The sequence below is a fragment of the Lepisosteus oculatus genome, chromosome 10 (genome assembly GCF_040954835.1).
Source record: "Lepisosteus oculatus isolate fLepOcu1 chromosome 10, fLepOcu1.hap2, whole genome shotgun sequence".
Taxonomy (NCBI): domain Eukaryota; kingdom Metazoa; phylum Chordata; class Actinopteri; order Semionotiformes; family Lepisosteidae; genus Lepisosteus; species Lepisosteus oculatus.
In genome coordinates, this window is record NC_090705.1 from 17,508,462 (window position 1) to 17,530,632 (window position 22,171).

The 22,171-nt window shown below is 36.9% G+C and overlaps 1 protein-coding gene across 1 annotated transcript; it reads left to right on the forward strand.

Annotated features, from left to right (window-relative positions):
• Positions 1-302: 302 nt before the first annotated feature.
• Positions 303-20,867, forward strand: LOC102686629 (androgen-dependent TFPI-regulating protein). The gene is made up of 6 exons (XM_015357599.2): positions 303-639; positions 4,487-4,618; positions 8,073-8,174; positions 13,448-13,563; positions 14,608-14,759; positions 18,993-20,867. The coding sequence occupies exons 1-6, from the start codon at positions 487-489 to the stop codon at positions 19,022-19,024; spliced, it is 687 nt and encodes a 228-aa protein (XP_015213085.1). The 5' UTR covers positions 303-486; the 3' UTR covers positions 19,025-20,867.
• The last annotated feature ends 1,304 nt before the right edge of the window (positions 20,868-22,171 follow it).

Here is a 22,171-nt window from a genome sequence, read left to right on the forward strand (position 1 = left end):
TCAGAATTGTGTACCATCACTACATCATGCTTTTGTAGAATTAATCTGAAAGTTCAGTGTTGTGTTTCTGTGGAATAAAGGAGCTTTACGCAATAATTACTGTATATCATAGGAATGAAAATGGCATTCATCTCCTTTCCCAAAATCCTTTGCTGTTATAACATTGGCATTTATGGTATTATGGCATTTACATAAGAAGAAACAGTGACTTCATTGTATATAGAAGTATTTACCTAACCTCCTTAGCTAATTCCATAATTAGCTTGCCTGATCTTTTTAAATCATTCAATAGAAGCCTTTCTTTGGAGCTGCACTACGAGGAAAACACTCTGCCTACAGGTTTTGTAATTAGAATCCCCATGCCATTTTTACTATTTAAACTTTAGATATATGTTAACATTTGAGACACTTCAGAAATTAGGTAGATTTAGAGAAGCTAGTGAACTGACTGAAGAGTACTGAGAAGCAGTTACCACCGGGGCAACTATGAGGACAGTAATAAGCAAAACGTATCACATTAGTACCTTTATGTGGTATACATTCTTAACTTCAATACTTCTCTCTAAGGACCCTAAAGAACTGCCCCAAGGACTTTTTGTATATGGTGGACCATGGAAATATCTGACTTTCCTAAATTTGGTAAGCATTTTCCTTTTATTCTATTAATTTTATAATGTACAGAATAACATTCTCGAGAGAGTTTAAATATGCACATTTATAATTTAAATCAGATTAGTGTAGTGCTGTGTCATTTCTTTAGTTTTCCCTTAAAAAGGTTAATTTAATAGTTTTTGTTTGTGTTTTTTGCTTGATGCTGACTAAAGAATTACCAAAAGTTAAACACAGGAACTGTCATTTGAAGTTGATTTTCTGTCATTTTTTGTGATTTCTTGAATAATTATGAAAAATAGGAAACAACTTGCCTTACTATTTATATTAGGCAAAAGTCCGTCTTGAACACTTACTGTGAAAGCGTACAGAAAAAAATATTCTGTCATATTCTTGTATTGGTTTATTTTTCTATAAAATAAAAGACATGCTCCTAAAAAACTGAAATTACTAATATTATAACTGAAATTATTTAAGACATTTATTGACAGCTGTTGATATAATTTTGCTGTCAGCAAGCCTAGCTCTTTAGCGGCTTTTGTCGAAGACTACCTAATGATTATATGATGTATACAACAGACTGTTAAGAGAGTAAAACAGTAAACATGAGGAGTGTTAAACAAATTGGTTGCAAAACAAAAGAATTTTAGTAAACATAATCTAATTTACTTGGAAATAAACCAAACACTACTCAGTAATATTTGGATGCTGTTACATTTCAGGCAACAAATAACAGGAGTGAACAACTCCAGTCCCCATACAATCATAAATAACCAAATTGTGCTCGTTGATTTCTTAATTAGTTTTGCTAATTGAGAACTACATGCAAAACCTGCAGGACTTGGGAGCTGTCCTTCTCTATTTTATAGTATACCAATAACAAATACTAAGACTTTGTTTTTCTTTAAAGGATGTGCATCGTGAACTGGGATGGTTCACACATCCATTTAAAAAGAACTGAAGGGACCCCCCTTCCCATGCAATAAAAGCAATATTTCCCTTTCCCATTGGGTGAATCCCCATACTTATAACTCCAAGTAAATATCCATTTTAAAATTAACAGATGTGAATGACTAATGATGTCACTAGAGAGCTAGTGGCCAAAGAGGAAAAGTGTATTAACCCCATGGTGAACTAGTGAGGTAGGATGTCACAATTGCATTCATGATTATGATTATACCTTCTAAGCAGCAACAATGTTATTTCAATTTCATTTCTTGAGATAGACACATAGGTCTATGTATAAATCATTAATATTTGATCTGTGGCACAAAATATTTTGCTAAGTGAAAGCCAATTTGTAAAAATAAATAAGCGTGTAGGAGAAAATTGATATGTATATAATATATATTTATATAATAAATTATTTGAGAGGCGCAGCATTATGGATCATGACTGCTATTTCTATTCTGGATTTGCAATAAAATCAGCAGACAGGAATGCCTGACAGCCAATGTCTGAAAAGACACCCCTGAGTGTCTTTGATCTAGATCAGTGCTGGATGCAGTAGTCAGATTGTATGAATAACAATTGGCAATTATAATAGAGTGGTATCAAAGGGTGAAAAGGCCAATAGACTACACTAAAAAGCAGGAAATGAATGAGGGAAACCATTCCCGCTTCATTTTTTAAATCAAGTTTCATGGTGAAAATCTTACCCCTATACGGTATCTGTAACATGGTCAGCAGCACCGTGGTTAAACCAACTTAAAAAAGAGAGAGTAATCCATTTCTAAATAAACAGACACAAAGTAAAAAATCTCAAACTGTGTTCCAGATCAAAGTACAGTTTGGCAGGGCCCAAGCTGCTTGTTCATGCAGTTGCATATTGAGTTACATAACTGAGGCTGTTGCCATAACAACATTCAGCTTCTCAAACCCTGTGCAAAAGGACTCACATTGACATTCTCATGTTTGGTCTTCATGACTGACTGGCTGCTTTATTTGAAGTCAGAAATAAGACTGTTCTATTTGTGTCAGAAATCATTTTGTGCATTCCGCAAGTCAGTTCTCCCTTGTATTGGTATAGCTACCATGATAATAAAATTTGTGGCATAAACAAAAGTTGCAGCATGAACAATTAGACTACAACATAATAAGATTAGAATGTGATTGTCTTATGAATACCTTTAACATGTCTTCTTTCTTATTTATTATCTAATACATGTGAATTTCCAGAATAATTGAGTATATATACAGTACATCATATTATATAAGCATTATGTAAGCAGGACGGCAGCAATACCAGAAATCATGTGTTCTTCAGAAAGAGTGTGCATATGTGCATACCTCAAAATGGAAATACAAAGTTTTCTGTTGAAGATGGAAGAAAACACAGCATTGAAATTTCATTCTATAAAATATTAGCCCACTACTCTACATCCCTAATCATGTTTAATAGCTAATTAAAGTTACAGTAACCATTAAGATTGTAATAACAGCTCTGTTAAATAGTAGTTCAGATCTGATGAAAAGGAATATTGTTTCCATAATTTTTTGTTCAAGAGCATGTGTTCAAACTGTTTTGGAATTTCTACCCATTTGCCATTGCAAGAGCTGACTGTATCCCAGTAACAAGGATAAATATTTAGATAAATGCCTATGGAAGCCTCCAGGCTCATGGATTGAATGGTGACCAGGAGGATGGTAAGACAAATGCTATATATCTTAGCATAAAAATGGGTTAATTCTTAAGAATTTAGGATCATGTGGAATATTAATAGTTCGTAAGTAAGAAGACCATAACTCCTATTTAATTAATCAGCCCTTCATTGTAAGTAACTCAATTTTTATTAATAGAATCGCATATATTCAGATTCCTGTTCCACCAGACAACCAACAAATCTGCTTTCTCAAATTCAATGAATGCACTCTTGTAATTATTTGTAAGCTTGAAGCTACAACGAGCCTGAGTTCTAAAAATGATGTAGTGGAGTATGGCAGTGAAGTATGTTTCCAAATAAACGTATCATCATAATTTATTCAGTTATATTATTGCATTATTCGATTTTTTAGAAATCTGTACTATGTTACAATGTTCATATTGACTCGTAATTTGGTTGATTTGTTTTTGAAATTTTCATAACATGTAAATGGTCACAGTGATTCATAGCTACTGTTGCCCCCTGGATATATTCAAAGCATTTTATGATCCTTTATGATCTACACATACTCATTGTGTTATGCAGTCAAGCGTGAATAAAGAATATTTCTTGTCTGTCTGCACAATGTTAGGTAATAAAGTTAGCATATCGGGACCTGCCAGACTTAGGCAGATCAAAACTGAAAGAGTCCATTACAGACAAGTGTGTTCATGAACATGCTACCTCTTGTGTCTGCCACCTAGCAAGTTTCTTTATTCATTTCTCTACGCATGAGCAATTAAGATCTGCAAATCTTGAATAATACAGTTAAAAAAGTTTGTAATGCAAAATAAAAATGACAAATGAGGAGGAAAAACATAAGGAGCATATGTCAAATTCAGTGCCTGTATATTTTGTTATACAGATAGGGGTGGGTTGATTGCAGTGTTCCAGGGCCGTGTGATGCTTGTAGCCCTCCCTGCTGCTGCCAGGATTCGATTCTGGGTCACTTGAGGTTCCATGATGCCAAAACATTCTGTTGTCTTCTTTGGCAGCGTTTCATACTGTCTGGATTTTGGGAAGGCGGGGGGTTGACATCACTTCTGTAACTTCTGTAGATGTTCACAGCTCATGGAGTTACTTGCCCTTTCCTTTTCAATTCTTGATTGAGCCATGGTCTTCCATAGCTCAGTCACAATGCTTTTTTTTAAGCCAGTTATCTGAATTTAGTGTGGTGTTTGTCCTACTGCCAAGCAAGAGGCTAGGACCAATTATGAAAAATGATTGCATTTCAGGTTTTACAGATGGTGTTCTTTGGCTTGGCAGCCCTGAGTGATTTTCAGCTTCCATATATGAAAGGCGAAGCAAAAAAACTTCACCTTTGGAAAGACCTCCTATTCTCTGTGCTGGCATTCCCTGTGGGCTCAGTAAGTATACTGACTTTCCTCTTACTCTTTTTAAAGAATTTTGTATATTTAACAACTGAAACGGAAACAAAAACATAAACTACAGTAGGTGAGAATGATCAGAAGTAAAAGCTTTTAGGCTTGCTGATGGTCCTTCAAGTAGACAGTGTGAAGACAAATCACTAAGATCTAAAGGGGGGAGAGATAACATCTAATATCATAGTGATATTTGTCACATTGCAACACAGTGCTTAGTAGGACTAAACTGTGACAACATGAGAGCAATGAATTTCATCAGCATTGCTGTAACAACTACCTTTGAATTTGTTGGTTTTTTTGAGAGGCCCCTGATGTCACCCTATGCACACACCAGTAAAACAATAATCCCCTTTTTAGTGGTAAGCATACTTTAACCATGACCATGGAGTAGGGGTCTACAGCTGTGCTTTCTGTTGAAGCACATCCTGGAGAGGTGTAATCATATAGACTAGCTCTACAGGTGATTTTGACTTTGAAGAATGCTCTTTTGGTTGGATTCAAAATTCCTTGGCTTTGGTGGTTCTGTGGATATTGCTTCATCTGCAGGTAATGCTTGTGAGCCAGTTGTCATAATGAAGCATACAGTATAAGAAAGCAATCATTCCAGCAGTTGTCAGTATCTTCTTTCATTACTCTGATGATGTTGGCATCTTCATTATCCTTCATTATCATTTATAGACAATGAAATTAATCATCTGCAAGTGCTGGAACTGTAGACGTTGCCAGAATGTTCTGAACAGATTTTTTGGTCTGAGTAATTAAAGAAAAATGTCATGGAAATGTACATTTCTAACTTCTTCCTCGCTAATGGTTCCATTCCAGAGCTATTTTCCAACTTTAAAATTGAAGTCTCCAAGACTAAATCTGTAGTCCTTCTAGAATCCAAAAATATTCTGGAAGAATTTCATACAGTAGATAGTTTCCTTGGTTTTGCCTTCTGAATCTAGAGTAGTGACAAACAAAGGAATGTATTCATTGCAGCTGGAAAATTAAGAAGGTTGTTGATTATATCATTCTTGATGGTAAATCCAACTCCATAAATCCAATGTTGTTCCTTTGATTTTTTCCTTTCAGAAGTGAATACAGTATAGCATTTTCCATGTTCCTGGAATATCTCACATGTACAATAATAAAACCAAGACGTTAGTCTTTTGTCTCTCTTTTTTATGAAGAGGTGCTATATTAACTGCATTCAAGTTAATTGCTCTGTTTTGATTGATTGCTGGAAGAGCTTTTTTAATGGTCTCTGAATAACATATCTTGTTAAAAATTGGTTGACGACCATTATACCTTGAAGATCTGTTTGTCTTATATTACTATATCTTCCACCAGACTGAAAGCTTTATCCAACTATTGGTATCTGAGAGTTGCTTGGGATGCTATTTACCTTTTTTTCACTGCTGTCCAACTGATTTTGTGTTTTACACTTGTGGAAGAGACCTCAGTCATTTTGGTAAATAAAATGTATTTTGTGGTTTGGAACAAATGAGCCATCTTAGTTGTCCTCAAATGAACTGAACATCTTCAGCTTAAATTATAATAACAGGATTTTGAAACGTGTCTGTACAAGACGGCGCCAAGATATTCTGGAAAGAAATGTCCTTTCTGTTTATTGTTGTCCACTCAGCAGCTGCATTGCAGAAACATTACAGTAGCTGTGCACTGTTTCCACTGTGCTTCAGCTGTTTTGGTGCATTCATCAAAGACAAACACATAAGCATTTTACTTCAACAGTTCCCTGCAGACTGTTGGCTTAATAGTTTTGGAAATGCTTGGCTCTGTGGAAATGAAAAAAAAAACTACCTAAATATTTATGTCTGGACTCCTTCCACAACACATCCATTTTTTTTCCAAATGCCTTGCGCAGTTCACCGGCAACATATTCAAGAAGGAAAAAGGGTATTGGCAAGTAATAAAAAGGAAACAAAATGCTCAGGAAGAAACGTTTTTGTCTCAAGAGTGAAAGTAAAAGTGTGACAAAACCCTGCTAGTTTTGGAAATCTGAAAAAACAAAGTGTATGGAAGGTTGATTCTGTACACAAGGTTTGATAAATGAAATAACCTCGTACAGAAGTAACACAACAAAAATCGCTTTGTGCTACACTCACTACATCATTTTTTCAGTATAACAGAGAATGTTCTATTACTGATGCAGGATTGATTTGTCCCTGTAAACATTAACCCTTATATTTTTTTGTAACTGCATAAAATTATAAAAACAAAGAGAATCATTGTATTTGCAGATTGAAGTTTACTCTCGTTTACACGTGTGTGAGAGAACAGTGTACAACCTTTGTTGATATACTGGCTCTACTGTGGAAGACTCAGAGCCTTAGTACTGTGGCTTTAATATTGTGGCTTTAGTATTGTGGCATCGCACTGAAATATGCTCAATTTCTCAGGGTCTATCTCTTTGTTGCAAGTTCTCTTATTCTATTTAATAAAGGATCCCTCGTAGGATCAGCCAAGGCAAAGGGCTGACTTTCTTGCTCCTGACCTTATAAGGGTAATTTGCTCTTGTAAATTTGGTTTATTTTGTCTTGCACTAAAGTACACAAGCTCAACCCACACTTACAGTACATCACTCTGCATGGATTCAAAAAACGTATAGAGAGTCCTGCCTCCTGTTCTTCTTCAGATGTAATTAACCAACGAGACTGCTAATTTCCCTTTAGAGATCCAGACAGCCCTGCAACACTCTTTGCACACTCAGCCTGCGACCTCTAGTGCCTGACTCATTGTAACTGCTTCTGTACCTCAATAGCTTTTACCCTTCCTTGCTGGGGCAATCTGCCACAGCACTTACTGATAATGCATGTACCTGTAATTGGTTGATGCTAGCAATGCGATTTGTATATACAGTAAAAAATGATAAATTCCCTAGGCTTTTGTAACAGGGGACCAAGCACAAGTATAAAATGACATTGCAGTGTTTGTTGCTTTCAAAGACTTGCTTTGCAGTCACCTACAACTATTTGAATAGATATGTGTTTTTTAAATAAGAGTTTAAAGCAGGTGATTCCAGTTCTGGTCCTATAGGGCCAGTGTGTGTGGAGCAGGAGAGTCCAGTCCTGAAGGATCAGTGTGTCTAGCGCAGGAGAGTCCAGTCCTGGTCCTGGAGGATCAGTGTGTCTGGAGCAGGAGAGTCCAGTCCTGGTCCTGGAGTATCAGTATGTCTAGAGCAGGGGAGTCAGTCCTGGTCCTGGAGGATAAGTGTGTCTGCAGGCTTTCATGAAGTCTCAGCTCTTATCGAAGTTAATCAGCTGGTTAGTGGCTTAACTGGTCACATTCAACTGCCTCACCCAGTTCTTCAGCTGATGCTGCTTTAAAAGACCATGAAAACATGAAGAAAGACCAGCTCTCAGGAGCTCAGCAAAAATGACTTAGGAACCATATACAGGCCATTATTAACATTTGCATTTTATGTCCTTTCCAGTTTGTGGTCATGGTTTTTTGGGGAATGTTTATGTATGATCGGCAACTGGTGTACCCTGATAACCTCGACAATTTTTTTCCTCCCTGGATTAACCATGCTATGGTAAGTCAACCGAATTTTTATTTTTTATTTTCACACAATAACAGCATTTTAAAAAGCGTGGCCAAAATATCATTTTCTCTTCTGCTGGTTTTTTATCATTCACTGACCTAAATTTTAATTTTATTTATAGTGTTGTCTGTCTGTTTTGCCCTCCACGCTAAATTGAAATAAAATGATTATTAAAAATGTCTGCAGAAGAAATATTAGGAGAAGGTGTAGCACTCAATTTCAGTCAGATCAGTCATCTATTCTGTGAAGATTAAAAATAAATGGTAAGGTTGTTCATCATAGATCAATCTTTCTGAATTAGACATGCAAGCCACATTAATCATCATATATTACTAAATGCATTAATTTGTCTAAATCTATTGTGTGTACTGAGAAACAAGACATGCATTTCAATTTGAAAAATGCCATAACATTTTATAACTCCAGGACAAAGAAATAAAAAATTCCAAATTCAAATAATATTGTCTAAATGCCGTTCAGTGTATAAAACTGATTTTTTTATTGTGTCTTGAACTGTTAGACAGCACACATAGGACATGATTTATGACCGAGATCATACAACAGCCTAACTCTAATTTCTAGAACAGGTCCAGCTTCATACTGTAGTTCTCCTAATCCTGGGTTTCTGAGGTAGTGTTTGTGCAATACTGTATGTACAGGTATGAACCACTATACTTACAAGTTTACTATCACAACCTAAGCGACTTAAAAACACAAATTAAGCTGTACGAACAGAGCTGACAAATAAACAGATAATTAATTTATACACCATCCTCTAATAGTTAGGGACAACTGAGGACACTTCTTAATTAATGTGCTCAGAGGTTCATCTGAACAACAGCAGACAACAGGTACAGTAAATATTTAATTACACAAAGCTTAAACATTGTGGAATATCTTATACTACAAAGTGTAGTATATACTGTACACTCTGTATACTGTATGTTTTGGTTAACAAGCAAATTTTAGCAGTGAGAGAAATCAATGCCTAAAACACAGTAATTTTTCACCTGCTATTTTATAGTGAAGTAACTCAAAATTAGTAGCAGTGAATGTATGTTTAATGTATGGCTGGCATGAGGTATGTGAGGTATTCTCTATGCACTGTCCCAGATAGCATTTCTAATAAAAACTGCTGGAATCAGTGAAGCATGCAGTACACTGGGGTTTCTAATATTTTAGCTTGTGAGTGAAATATAGATTAAAGAAATGTCCAATGTCACTGATGATGGATTTATTTGTTCTATCAATAATTATTCATTTTTTAGGCTGATGCTATTTTCTAAAGCATCTTACATTTGCACCCACAACTTTCTAGTTATAAGCCCAAACCCCAACCACTCTTGCATACTGCTCACTTGGTCTATGTTTCTAATGTGCTCATGGTGTGTTAATTGTCTTTACATCACTTTTCATATTCTTAGAAGATCTAGACTCAGGACAACATTGCAACTGAAAATAAAATACATTTTAGTGACAGAAATGGCCAACAAAGCTGACAAAGACATAATTGTCAGGACAAGACCTTCAGGAACCCACAGGAACAAGTGGCACCACTTGCTGGGTGGTGACTTAATATCAGCTGTTGTTTGCAGTCCTCTACCAACTGTCCCACTTCTCTCAAAAACATTTTGAGAAAATGGATCAGGAACAAGCTCTGAACATAAGGCAGATGTGTGTAATATAAAGCAAATTATCATCTAAATACAGAAATGAGTGGTAAAGGCAAATGTGAGTTTTAAAATGATTCTGAACGAGTGTTTTTTTTCCCCACAGTGTATAGTTTGAACAATGACCTATGTGTACTCGGATCCATTTAATAATAACTCATATGCCTATTGCAAAGGTTTTAATATGGACATATACACAGTCCATGCATGGACTATATTTTCTTATCAAAAAAGGATTTCTCCCATTTTATCAATACAGACCAAGGATATTCATAGCATCCTAAAAGACTATTGTGATATTTTCATTTGCAGGAATGTCTCCCGATGAAGGGTTTAGTGCAAGATCTCATTTAAGAATAGTAAAGCTGTATTTCTTACTCACCTATTTGCCACATATGAGAAATTTTGTTAAAAAACGGATTACACTGAACAATAAGGTTCAATACCTTCTGGAAGGCAAAATAACAAAAATCATATTGCATATCAGTAAGATAATATCTATGATATACAAGATCTAGCTGTACAACTAGTAAATAAAGTCAAGTATAGCTATGTTTGTACTCTAGAGTTTTTACAGATTTCAAGGTTATGTACAGTACAGCTAACAGACTTAGAAAACTTTGAAGTGATCAAAAGGTTAAATTAGAGGTTAAGGAAATAGCTCTTTACCAAAAGGTTAAATTAGAGGGTTTCTAGTCTGCAATGGGGCATGCTCTCTTTAAAAAAAAAACATGTTTCATTCCCTGACTGCTGCTTCTCTTATCACTTTGCACTCTTACTGCAGTACTGTCCTGTGTGTTTGAACAGATATCAACTGTATTGAAATGTCATTTTCTCTAGATAGCTCATTAACAACTGAGCATTTGAAAATTGGTGTCAATTTTTAGCCACAATTTACCACATACAATAATCCCTATGGAGAAAGTTTCAGGAACTGTTATGAAATTACTGTAGGAATTAAAAGACGTTCAGGGGCAGTGTTGTGGCACAGATGTAAGCACTGCTGCCTCGCAGTACTGTGGTCCTTTGTTAAATTCCCAGGATGCTATCTATGGAGTTTGTATGTTCTCGCTGTGTTTGCCTGGGTTTCTTACGGGTGCTCCAGTTTCCACTCTCAGTCCTAAGCCAGACTGTTAGGTTAATTGGCTTCTGGGAAAATTGGCCTTGGTGTGAGTGTATGTATTTGTGCTTTGGGCCCATTGCTTGCTGGGATACGTTCCTGCTCCCTCATGACCCTGTATTGGATAAAGTGGTTAGAAAATTGATAGATAAATATATCATATTCACTATGATTAATCTTAGGTTTCTATCATTTCTTTGTTTTTGGATGTGGAAAACTGCAATTAAAACATTACATAATCCTACCTCATTCTGTTTTCAAATCCTGTAGCAAAATACAAGGATTCTAATACATATTTCTGGTAACAGTAACAAAAATGGACACAAACATAGAATAAAACCATCTGTATTTACAGCAGAAATAAAAGATTGCATTTGATTTGGACTGCAGTAAGCATCTGTCTGACACCCACATTTCGCAATTTGTTTCAGTAATATTTGCAGCTTCCTAGAATTTAGCATCGGCCTCCTTCCGCTCATGAGGTTTGTGATTTTTCATGTCAGATCTTTTGTAATCAGACTGTAGCTGGGCTGCGAAAAATCTGTGGTCTCTGTCAGTCACACCACAGGAGGGTCCTGTTTTAACATCAGAAAATCTCGATGCCATGATCCTGTTACATCTACTATGATTTTAGATTTAGCATTTAGATTTCCTCTATGCCTTTCTGCAACATTGCTTTGCATTCTTTGTGTCATATTCTTCAAAATGTGCATTTCACTAGGAATAACAACAACCAAGAATAAAGTGTCCTGAAAGGATTATGGAGCGTTTAGTGAAAATTTGGCTTAACCCACTTGGTTGAGGGCTAAACTCCTGACAGTAGGATGAGGAGGCTTGAACTACCATGTAGATTGAGGAGTGACTAAGGGGCAGCTGCAAAGGTGGGTTGCAAAAGATGTATGCAAGGAAGTGAAGGGGATCGTGTAAGTATTTATAGTGTTTTAGGAGAGGAAATCACATCAGGAGCGATTGCTAATTACTGCCAGTCAAGTCTGATTGAACATGGTTGTTGTAATCCCTCCTGAACGTTCGTTACAAACTCTCGCTGGGAGAGGATATTCCATGAACTGCCGATCCAGGGAAGTGGTGTGGAGTACTGGTTAGGGTTGTAAATGGTTACCTGGAAGGTTACAAGTTTCAATCACGTGTGGGACACTGATGTTATACCCTTGAACAAGGTACTGTATAGTTTCGTAAAACACTTTAAATGAAAGTTTATTCTAACCAATTGCTGTGCAACATGTTTTTTGCTGGGAGATTTTTTGGGGGATTGTATAATATTTTTTGTGAGACCAGAGGGGGGCACCCACCCTGCGGTCTGTGGGGGTCCTAATGCCCCAGTATAGTGGCAGGAACACGATACTGTAGGGAACGCTGTCTTTTGGATGAGACGTTAAACCGAGGTCCTGACTCTCAGTGGTCATTAAAGATCCCCGGGCGTTTCATGATAAGAGAAGGGAGTAATCCCAGTGTCCGGGCCAAATTTCCCCTCTCAGCCTTTGTGACCGTTGCGGTTCTGCATGGGCTTGTGCCCTCCGCTGCTCCACCTCGCCCATTTCGTCCTGCAACACCTGGGGCACAAACTCGGGTCTCCAGTGTAATGCAACAGGGAACCAGCCGCATGAGCTAAAGGAGACCTCCCCCAGCCCAGGCGGCTGAGGTCCCTGCTATGCGCAGGGAGGGCGATGATGTCACTGTATCCAAACTAGCTGCGATACACCTTTACGGTGGCTTCCAAATTGTCCATGTGTATGATTGGCTTGCACTTGCCCTGCGATTAACTGGAGCACTGTCTAGGGTGTACCCTGCCTTGCGCTCATTGCTTGCCGAGTAGGCTCCAGCTTCCTGCGACACCATATGGTACTGTAAAAAGTGGTTTGGCAAATGACATGACATAATATGTTTTGTTTTTATGGAAGCAAATTTGATGATGACACCACTATGCTGACATCTTGTTTTCTTGTGCTCTCCATGCCATTGTGGTCCCATCACATGATATTTATTTGTTGTTCAGGGGAAATATCTTAAAATTGTTTATTTGCATTTTATTCTCTACATACAGTAATAGTCCTACCCTGATTTCATAGTTTTGGCATGTCTACAGAGTTCTATTCCACTTCAACCCTTAATGACCTAAATTGGCTCTTCATTGGCTCAATTGGGTCTTCAGGCTCTTCAGGTGCTGCTGCTTTAAAGAGACCTAGAAAACCTAAATGCATATTGACCTCTAGGACTGGAACTGGAGCGCACTGCACAAAATCAAATACATCCTTTAACAGCCATCAGATATAAAGGAGATTCAGAAATACATCTGAGTGAGCCAAGTATTAGTGAATTGAGAACTTAATCTAGGACAAATACAAGAGAACAGTAAGGCTGTCCCGAAACAGAGTCTTTTCTTTAAGTGCTGCTTAATGAAAATTTGTCTCCTGTAAAGTCATTGGGACCCATGGTTTTCTCTATGTGTTTTTTAGCACACAGCTGTTCTGCCTCTGCTAGCAGTTGAAATTGTTCTCCATCGTCATGCTTATCCGAAGAAACAGAATGGACTAGCTACTCTTGGAATTATTGGGGTGGGCTACCTGACCTGGTAAGGAATGAGGAGATGTAAATGTTATGAACACTGTATCCCTTTTCAGTGGGATAAATACGTTGCTGATACCCCATTTTCAAATAAATCACCTCTTCTGTTAAGAAGAAACCAAAACTCTGCTGATGTGAGCTTTGTTTCTTCTCGGAAACACTAGTGGTACAACCATTGCATTCGGCAGATGGTCAGACAGATGTCATGATCTTGAGTGATCAAGAGCCAGTGAGTAGACCTCTGTCCTCCAGGATGTGGTCTGTCACTCACAGAGCCAGTTACCGAGTTTATGTGGGCTAGTCAGCTGGCTGACAGTTAAGGTGTTTTGTTTCATTCTTTTGTCAGCTTCTCTAACATACAAACAAACATAAATAGCTACCAGGTGAAGGTAAAATGTAAATAACTATATTTATACCCAATGAGGTGTAATGGAAAACTTAAACTGCTGTATTTTCTGTGTGAATGCTGTATTTCCTATGTGAATGCGTTTATGTATTTTGAGCTCTGTTTTTGTAGTGTTAGCACTCTTTTTGAAGTTTTAAGACTCTTTGAGTAAATGTAATACATTTCATGCACATATTAATAAAATACAGTTCAATAATCAAGAATGGTGGCACTATGGCTATGGATGTTCTCCTTGTGTTCGTATGGGTTTCCTCCAGATGCTAGTTTCCTCCCACAGTCCAAAAAAACTTACTGGTAGGTTGATTTACTTCTTGTAAAAATGGCCCTGGTGTGAGTATGTGTCTATTTAGAAGTATGTCTGTGTGTCTGCACTGTGACGGACTAGCACCCCATCTGGGGTGTACCCCACTTTGTGCCTGTTGCTCGTCAGAATAGGCTCTGTCTTCCCCACAACCCTGAATTGGAAGAAACAGTAAGGAAAAGAATGGATGGAATAATCAAGAACAGTAATACTGCTGTTTAGGTTTACATAATTCTCCAAAGAATAATTGTAATGACAATCAATAACAAGAAGTTGTGAACCTGTTTCTGCTTTTTCCAGCCATTGTCATGGTAAGACAGCTACCCTCCTAACTTCCTTCACAGGGTCATTTGGATATACCTCACTGTTGGGGTTTGGGTGTACCCAGTCCTTGGCAAGTTCACCCCAGCTGGCCTTGCCTTCTTCTTCCTTTTCAACATGAGCGTTGTGGAAGGTCTGTATCTATTTGGAGAAGCACTAAACTGCTTCATCTGGGGTAAGTTCCAGCTGTAATTGTGTTCCACATATAGTAGATATAAGTAGTTGAATCTCATAGATGGCAGGTTCATTTTTGTTTTTTATTGTGCACTAAATTGTAATAATGAAATCATATTTTATATGATATTAGGAGGTGACCAATAATTTGGCTAACTGTTGGTGTAGCAATTGATTTCCTTGAACACCAAACTCACAAAAACATTTTAAGGTCTACATCCTGCCAATATGATGGCTCTTTGTTCTGTGTTTCAAATCATATTGTTTATAGCCTGACCTCAAATTACTCACAGGCCTTGTCATTTAAAATGACATCAGTATATGCTTTGCAATACATATTTCTGGCTTTGAATTCTCCTTCTTTGTGGCATTTCAGAAGACAGGAGGCACACCTCCAGCATACCTGTTTTGTCATATCTTTCATCTGGAAGACTATTTTATGTATGGAATACTGACAGTGACTCAGACTTCCTTGATAACTCAAGGGCTTTTAGCATATCTAAAGTATGTGTTTGTACTCACTAGCTATGAATGAACATGAATGAAAAATAAGGTGTTGTTCACTCCTCACCCTGTCACAGAGGGTAAGCCTCTGAGAGAAACCTCATTTCCGCTGCTTGTACCCATCATCTCATTCTTTCAGTCACTTCTGAAAGCTCGTGACCATAGATGAAGGGACATAGATCGACAGGACAACTGAGAGCTCCGTCTGAGAGCTCTGCTACTGCTTCACCACCATGTTTCAGTACACTGTCCGCATCACAACAGCCGCTGCACCAATCCACTGGTCAGTCTCGTGAAATCCTCTATCCCCAATCATGAGCACAACCCCAGGGGTACTTCAAGTCCACCACATGGGGCAGCTGTGCCCCCCTCACCTGGACAGGCCAAGCCACTCTTTTCCAAGAGAGATCACCGACCTCAGATTTGGAGGTGCTGACCTTCAACCAGATGGTGTCACACTGAGCTGTGAACCTCACCTGTACAGGCCAGAGATCACAGGCAGATGAAGCAAAGTAGACAACATTTAATAAAGAGGACCATAATTAATAAAGATGATATATTCTTTAAGTGCATAATTTTGCTTGTTTGCATCAAAGGGGATGGCCTTTCCCTTTTAACTGTACCTAGCAATAGCCATCGCCAGAAAAAAAGAAGGATTTAAGTATCAAAGTATCAAATACTATTTCAAGATGAGTTCATTTATTAAAACATCCCATTTGTATAATACTGTATATAATCATATAATATTCTCATACAACCAACAGATGGTCACTTGATTAGTGTGATTACTTCATTTTGCTGTTTAATATTTCGGGAATAAATGGCCCAAATATTTGATGACAAAATTATTGCAATCTTTTAAAAATGTGAAAATCGGGCCATAGGCAGATCAGTTTTTTATTACTGGAGTTTGTGTTTGCCTTCACTTAAGAAAACAATTTTCATTTAAATTACATTGCAACATAGTTTACGTTACAATTTACATACAGTAAAAGAAACTCAGTTTGTCTTGTGGCTTACATTTTGCAATTTCAATAGTATATCAATAGCTTTGTTTACTCTCATGTTCAAATCCTGATACATAAAAAAGAACTATTGTAAGGCAGTCCTAGCAGAAATTCAGACCAGTTTGAGAAGTTTGATACTGTTAGCATGTTTTACTCTGTTTCTCCTCAGATGCTTGTCATTTACCATATTTATCCAGGATACAAACGTGTTATCAAAGAGGTATTGTAATATTAGATAAAAATCATGAAGATGGAGAATGCATTGCAAGACAGAGGAAAATTCCTTGAGAATCTAGTTTTTCTTGAGAGCATTTATTTTTTTGGGTCAGGTACAGTACGTGTTCAACACTTAAGAAATCAACTCAGAAGGCGCCCTCTTCCAAGTATGGGTCCCCGTTTAGCTGCACACACTAAATAAATGCACCAAACTATTGCTGAGCATTCTGCCATCACTAAGAAGAAATCGAACCCAGGACCTCTGATCCACATATCTAAACTGAGACTTCATTAAGGAGCCAGGTCATACTGATAAGCAACATCTAACAGAATTTGTATAGCACAAAGTATTGACAGTCCAGCTTTTAAGTGTTCAGGAGTGTAAACTTCCATGATTGGCACTAATCTGTGCATGTATCGGATAAGCTATTGTTAATTTTTTTTCTTCCTTAGCTTCTAACTTTCTGACTAAAAGAAATCGAAATATTGTCATCTGTATTCCACACAAAAGAAGGCCATCCTGTAACTGTCAATCAGCTTTTCAGCCATTGCAGCCTTTATTCTATTCGATCTCTGCTTCATTAAGTAATGCAAAATCAAAGATAAGATCTAATGGATGAGATTTCTACGAAAAACAGACAATGTATGCATTCAACCCTCCACTAGGAAATGCTCGTACAATGGTCAAAAAGTAAAAGCAAACTGAATAACAACTGGTTCTTCCAAACTGCGGGCTGAAAGTCAAGTGCAAATAAGGCATCCGTCACATGATCATTTAAACATGTTAGACTTATGAAAATTTACAGCAGATGTCAATTACTAGCCGAATAATGCACTTTACCACCCTTAGACAGTGATGGCAGTCATTACTGTGTCAGGCCTAGAATTACAAAGCCCAGTATTCCTGCAACTGGTGTTGACCAGAAATAACAGAAAGACCCCGAAAAATGTCAACTCGATGAGGTTAAATATCTTAAAATCTCTCATTAGAAAATTTTAAGAAATCTTTTTTTAGAAAGAGGATTGAAAAATTCAAAGAAAACTTACCCGTTATAAGGCAACAGTGGTCTTTAAGTCTTATCCTCTCCTTTACTCGATTTACAAGAAAACCTAACACAACTAACTCAGTGTTGTTATGGCAACTTGCTATACTTTATGGAAAATGACTATAGGAAAGTTTTAAAAGAATGTTAAAGTTATGTTGTGTGGACATATTGTATGTTTCTAGCAAATTAAAGTAAGCTGCATTTGCACTCACCTCCTTATTGCGATTATTGGGATTGAACAAATACGTTTTCCACAAGAGAATATAACAAATATTATGCCTTATGGGTTTGATCTTCTAATTGTTCATACCAGATACAAAAGCAAGTTGGTACAAAGCACAGCTCACAAGTTTTTTTATTCACATGTTTCAAGTTGGGGTCAAGACCTACGGTATCCTCCATTTGGTAACTTGATCTGCTGCAGAATTTGCCGTCTAACCCAACTGTCATAATTTCACCTGCAAGAGTGGTGTTTGAAGTATCACAAGCAAAACCTTCAGAACTAAGAAAACTAGTTCAAGTTAAAGTAACAAGTGAACAAAAGGCAAAAGAAAGATGGTGGTGTCATCCCTGTAATGTAATTTAAAACAGTGTGGACTTTCTCAATAATAGTGTTCTCTCATGCTTAGGCTCATGCTCAGGACCTATATTACTGAATGACAAATGGCTCTTTAAAAATGCAGTTAATTCTTCTGGTAGATGATTCTAAAAAATGAACGATCCATTACTTGTTCAAGGCTAGGCACTCACTGATTGCTGTGGGTTTAATTTGAAGCCAAACAGGTTGATGGTACTTCTTTCTTTGTTCCAGTAATGAGGGCTCCTTTATGAAATTTGATTTACGCTCCAAATATGCAACTAAAAAGAATTCCTGGCAATTATCACATAGCTTCTTAGCAGTAATTCACAATGACAGATTCACACGTGAAAGGTCCTCTCCACATTTTATTTCAGATGAGAGAGGTCTCACATTCTCTATACACTAGTTGTGAGATGGAACTGACTCAAGGTAATTTGCTTTGTATTTCAAACATCCATTAAAAATGTAGGTGGGTCTACTCTCTTAAACAGCACACTTTTAAAGCCAAGGAATTGGTCTCCAAAGCCATCTTGCTCGTTGATGGTGTCGTTTCATGAAAAGAACCTCATTTGCACAAGGCAAATTACAAAACAATTGCAGATACAATAAATAATAATGAACAATTTAACTCTTATGTTCTCTGTATTAATGTTTTTAATCTTTTGTTTTTGTTGTAAACATTTATAAGGAGACACTTGCAATGTTGGTCAGCAAGGAAAAGCTCTCAGTAGCTGTGTAGGATGATTACTACAGACTGAAGGCTATGCTTCCTAATAGCTATGGCCGTTGCTAGCGGGTTTTGTTTTTGTATTTTACCAATAGAGTACATTTCATTAATAAACACTAAGCTGTGCTTTGGACATATTTTGTTTTGTGGACAGGCCAACCCCATTACAAGGTGAAAAGGACATGAATGCTTCCTCCACCCTTTCTGAGAGAGCCCCGTGAAGTCACTGGTGCAGACTGAGAGGCCTGTGTACTGCCAAGGGAGCCATGATCATTCCAAAAGACCTGGTGCATTGTACCACAAACACTTCATGTGTCTTTCATCAGTTCTCATTGGTTCTATTAAATACAAAGATCAAGCTGCAACACTGGAACATTGCTTATAAAGCTGGTTATTTACAGAAATGATCAAACACATTGGTACTAATAAGATTTGTTATTTTTCTCCGCATTTCCAGGCTCTGTGTTTTCTGTGGTCCAAACACTGTACTGTACTATATATTGGAATTAGTTTCATTTTTGTTTTTTGAGAATCCTACCCTATATAAATGAGAAATGAACCCCCTTTACATACCAGGCATGCTGTCCCACATTCCTCCTTGTATAAATGAAAAGATGCAAGTCATCCGAATTGGAATACTATTTGTAAAACTGGATTAGCTAATCAACATATGATATAGAGTGAAACACCAAAGATGACTGTAATTAGTATGTCCTTTGAGATTATATTAAGTGTAATAGGGTTTCCAAATCTCTTCTTTTCGAAAAGTAATTTCTCATATTAAATGTATCAGTGGGAGAAAGACTTTTGATACTCATCTTGCATAAAAGTAAAAGCAAAAATAAATAAAAACTTATATTTGTTTTCCTCTCACCTCTATTTCTTCATATGTGTAACTATGTATTTATATATTTGTGATTGAAAGTGTGTTACAGTACAGTATGTGTGTACTCAGAGAGGATAAACTACAAAAACTGAGGAATCAACCACCATATAATATTAAAATACCTAAGTCTGTAATATTAAAATACCTAAGTCTGTCGTATGAGTCTAGTGTACCTCATGCATGCAGTGTAATCAGATAAGTTATATTCCATAATGTTCAGGAGAAAAAAAACACTTTGGCGCCACCTGTTGATACAGAATAAGTTGCTTCTAACTGCTCACATTGTGAATTGATCTCTAAAATGTAGCTTAAATAACACAGCAGGGCCCTAACATGTGACCACTTTCAGCATGGCTCCACTAGCACTCTATTAATTGTGAACTGTCTTAATTACAGTACACAACAATGTAAGTCTACATTTGTTAAGCACAATGTGAAATAAAATATCCAGTCTATAGTTGTCAGATGCTGTCTGTGACATTGGATATCACTAAATGTGTGCATTATATACATTAAATGTGACTGGGACTAAAATGAGTTTGTGATTACAAGAGACAATTGAAACACCAGGTTATGCAGATAGATACTGGATCAATAGTCTTCTATGTGATCAGAAAGTTTCAAAGATTCATGTCTCCTGCAGGTCTGGATCGATGATATTTTAATGTGCCAGTAATGTGAGAGTACTGAACATCTTAGCAACTCATTCACAGCTTATCTATCCTTTCATGTCATGAAAGTAACAGTCAAAGGAGAATTGCAAAAAAGGTATTGTATTAATGGATGTGCTACAGCAACTATTTAAGAATAACATAAAAAAACAATATCTGATTAATATTAAAAGGACATGCCTTTCCAATTTGTGTTATGTAATTCAAAGGGTCTATAAATAGCAAGATGTTCGCCTATAGATATTTATATCTACAGTGGCAAGGATGACTCACTCTGAACTCCTACTTTATTATTATTTTTTGCTTCCCAACAAGCCTCGCAGACTGGTCTCCTCAAAATCATTTAGAAAGGTATCTTGGTATGTGAGACGTCACTAGTATTTTTATCTATGTTAATTTCAGAGATATCTAATTTTCTGTATACTTTGATAGGAAGACCCCAGTAAATGTAAGTTGTCTTTGCAAAGGACATAATTTAATAAAGAATTTAGACATCGCTTTTTTTTGTATTTATAGTGTTATATATAGGCAATATTCAAGGACTGAACTGAGTCAAAGACTCTTGTGGAATTATTGTTTTTAAAATATACAAATTCCTACATATTCCTGTTTTTGTTCTACCTCTCAGAGCCCACCATACTGTAAATCCCAAACCTGATGTGAAAACAGGACAAATTCTTTTTGGTGTCCAGAACACAACCTACAGTACCACATTTTCAAAGCTGTTTTTTTGGCCTCCTTCAAGAAGAAACAGGAAGGGATTCTTGGATCAGTAAGCTACCTCCAACCAAATGGTGCAAATGAGGATTTCCTTGCATTTGTAACTTTAAAAAAAATCTTTGTATACAGACAGATATCTAGAAAGGAATAACTTCTAGGAAACATAAGGTTTTGCACTGAAGGTTCATGAATTGAAAGCTGGAGGAATGTGAGATCGTGTCTGGCATGGATTGGTTAGTGGACAGGAGTTACTGAACTCTAACTTGGATGGGTTGGGCTAGTCAGCTACTGTACTGTATATACCACAGTTTACAATGGCTTCCTGTGCCCTCTGGGACCATGGCTCATGGCTCAGACCAAGGTGACAAGGTCCTTGCAGTGTGAAAAAGATGAGGATGATGACAGGAAACTATTCAGAGCATGAATGCCCCTTGCCAATGCTTCCCTTATGACATGAGCTGATTAGATCATTAATAAATCAATACATAATTAAGGGTGGGTTGTTGGGTAACAATAAAAAAATGGTGATTCTAATTCTTTACCCCAAAGAGAACAATATATGTTAATTGAGAAGTTGTGGCACCACATTGATTAAATTCATAGAAACTGCTTTTATCAACGGTAGCAATTCGGATTCCATCCAAAAGGTGGAACAAGGCCAGTGAACCACTGAATAGTACTATGTTTCTGAGTAAGATGAATCTAGATATAAATTACTGCACAATTAAGGCAGTGTATCTGAAATAACTGAAAATACATTTTTAAAAATGGGCAGTGGCAAAAACAAAAAGTAATAATTGCACTCATAAAGTGTTATCTTTCAAGAACTGATTAATTATATTCAATAGATAATTTTCCTTTAAAACACATAGAAAAGATAGTTTTAAAGGCACTACATAAAATAATAATAACATACCAAGTAAACAAAGGTTTAATACTGCCTTTGTTGGTGCATACATTTCAATGGGGGGAGGAAGTTCTCTTTTTTGAAAAGATTTCCAGAATCATATGGTCAGACAACAACCCATTTCACAACCCTGGCATTTTGGGTACCAT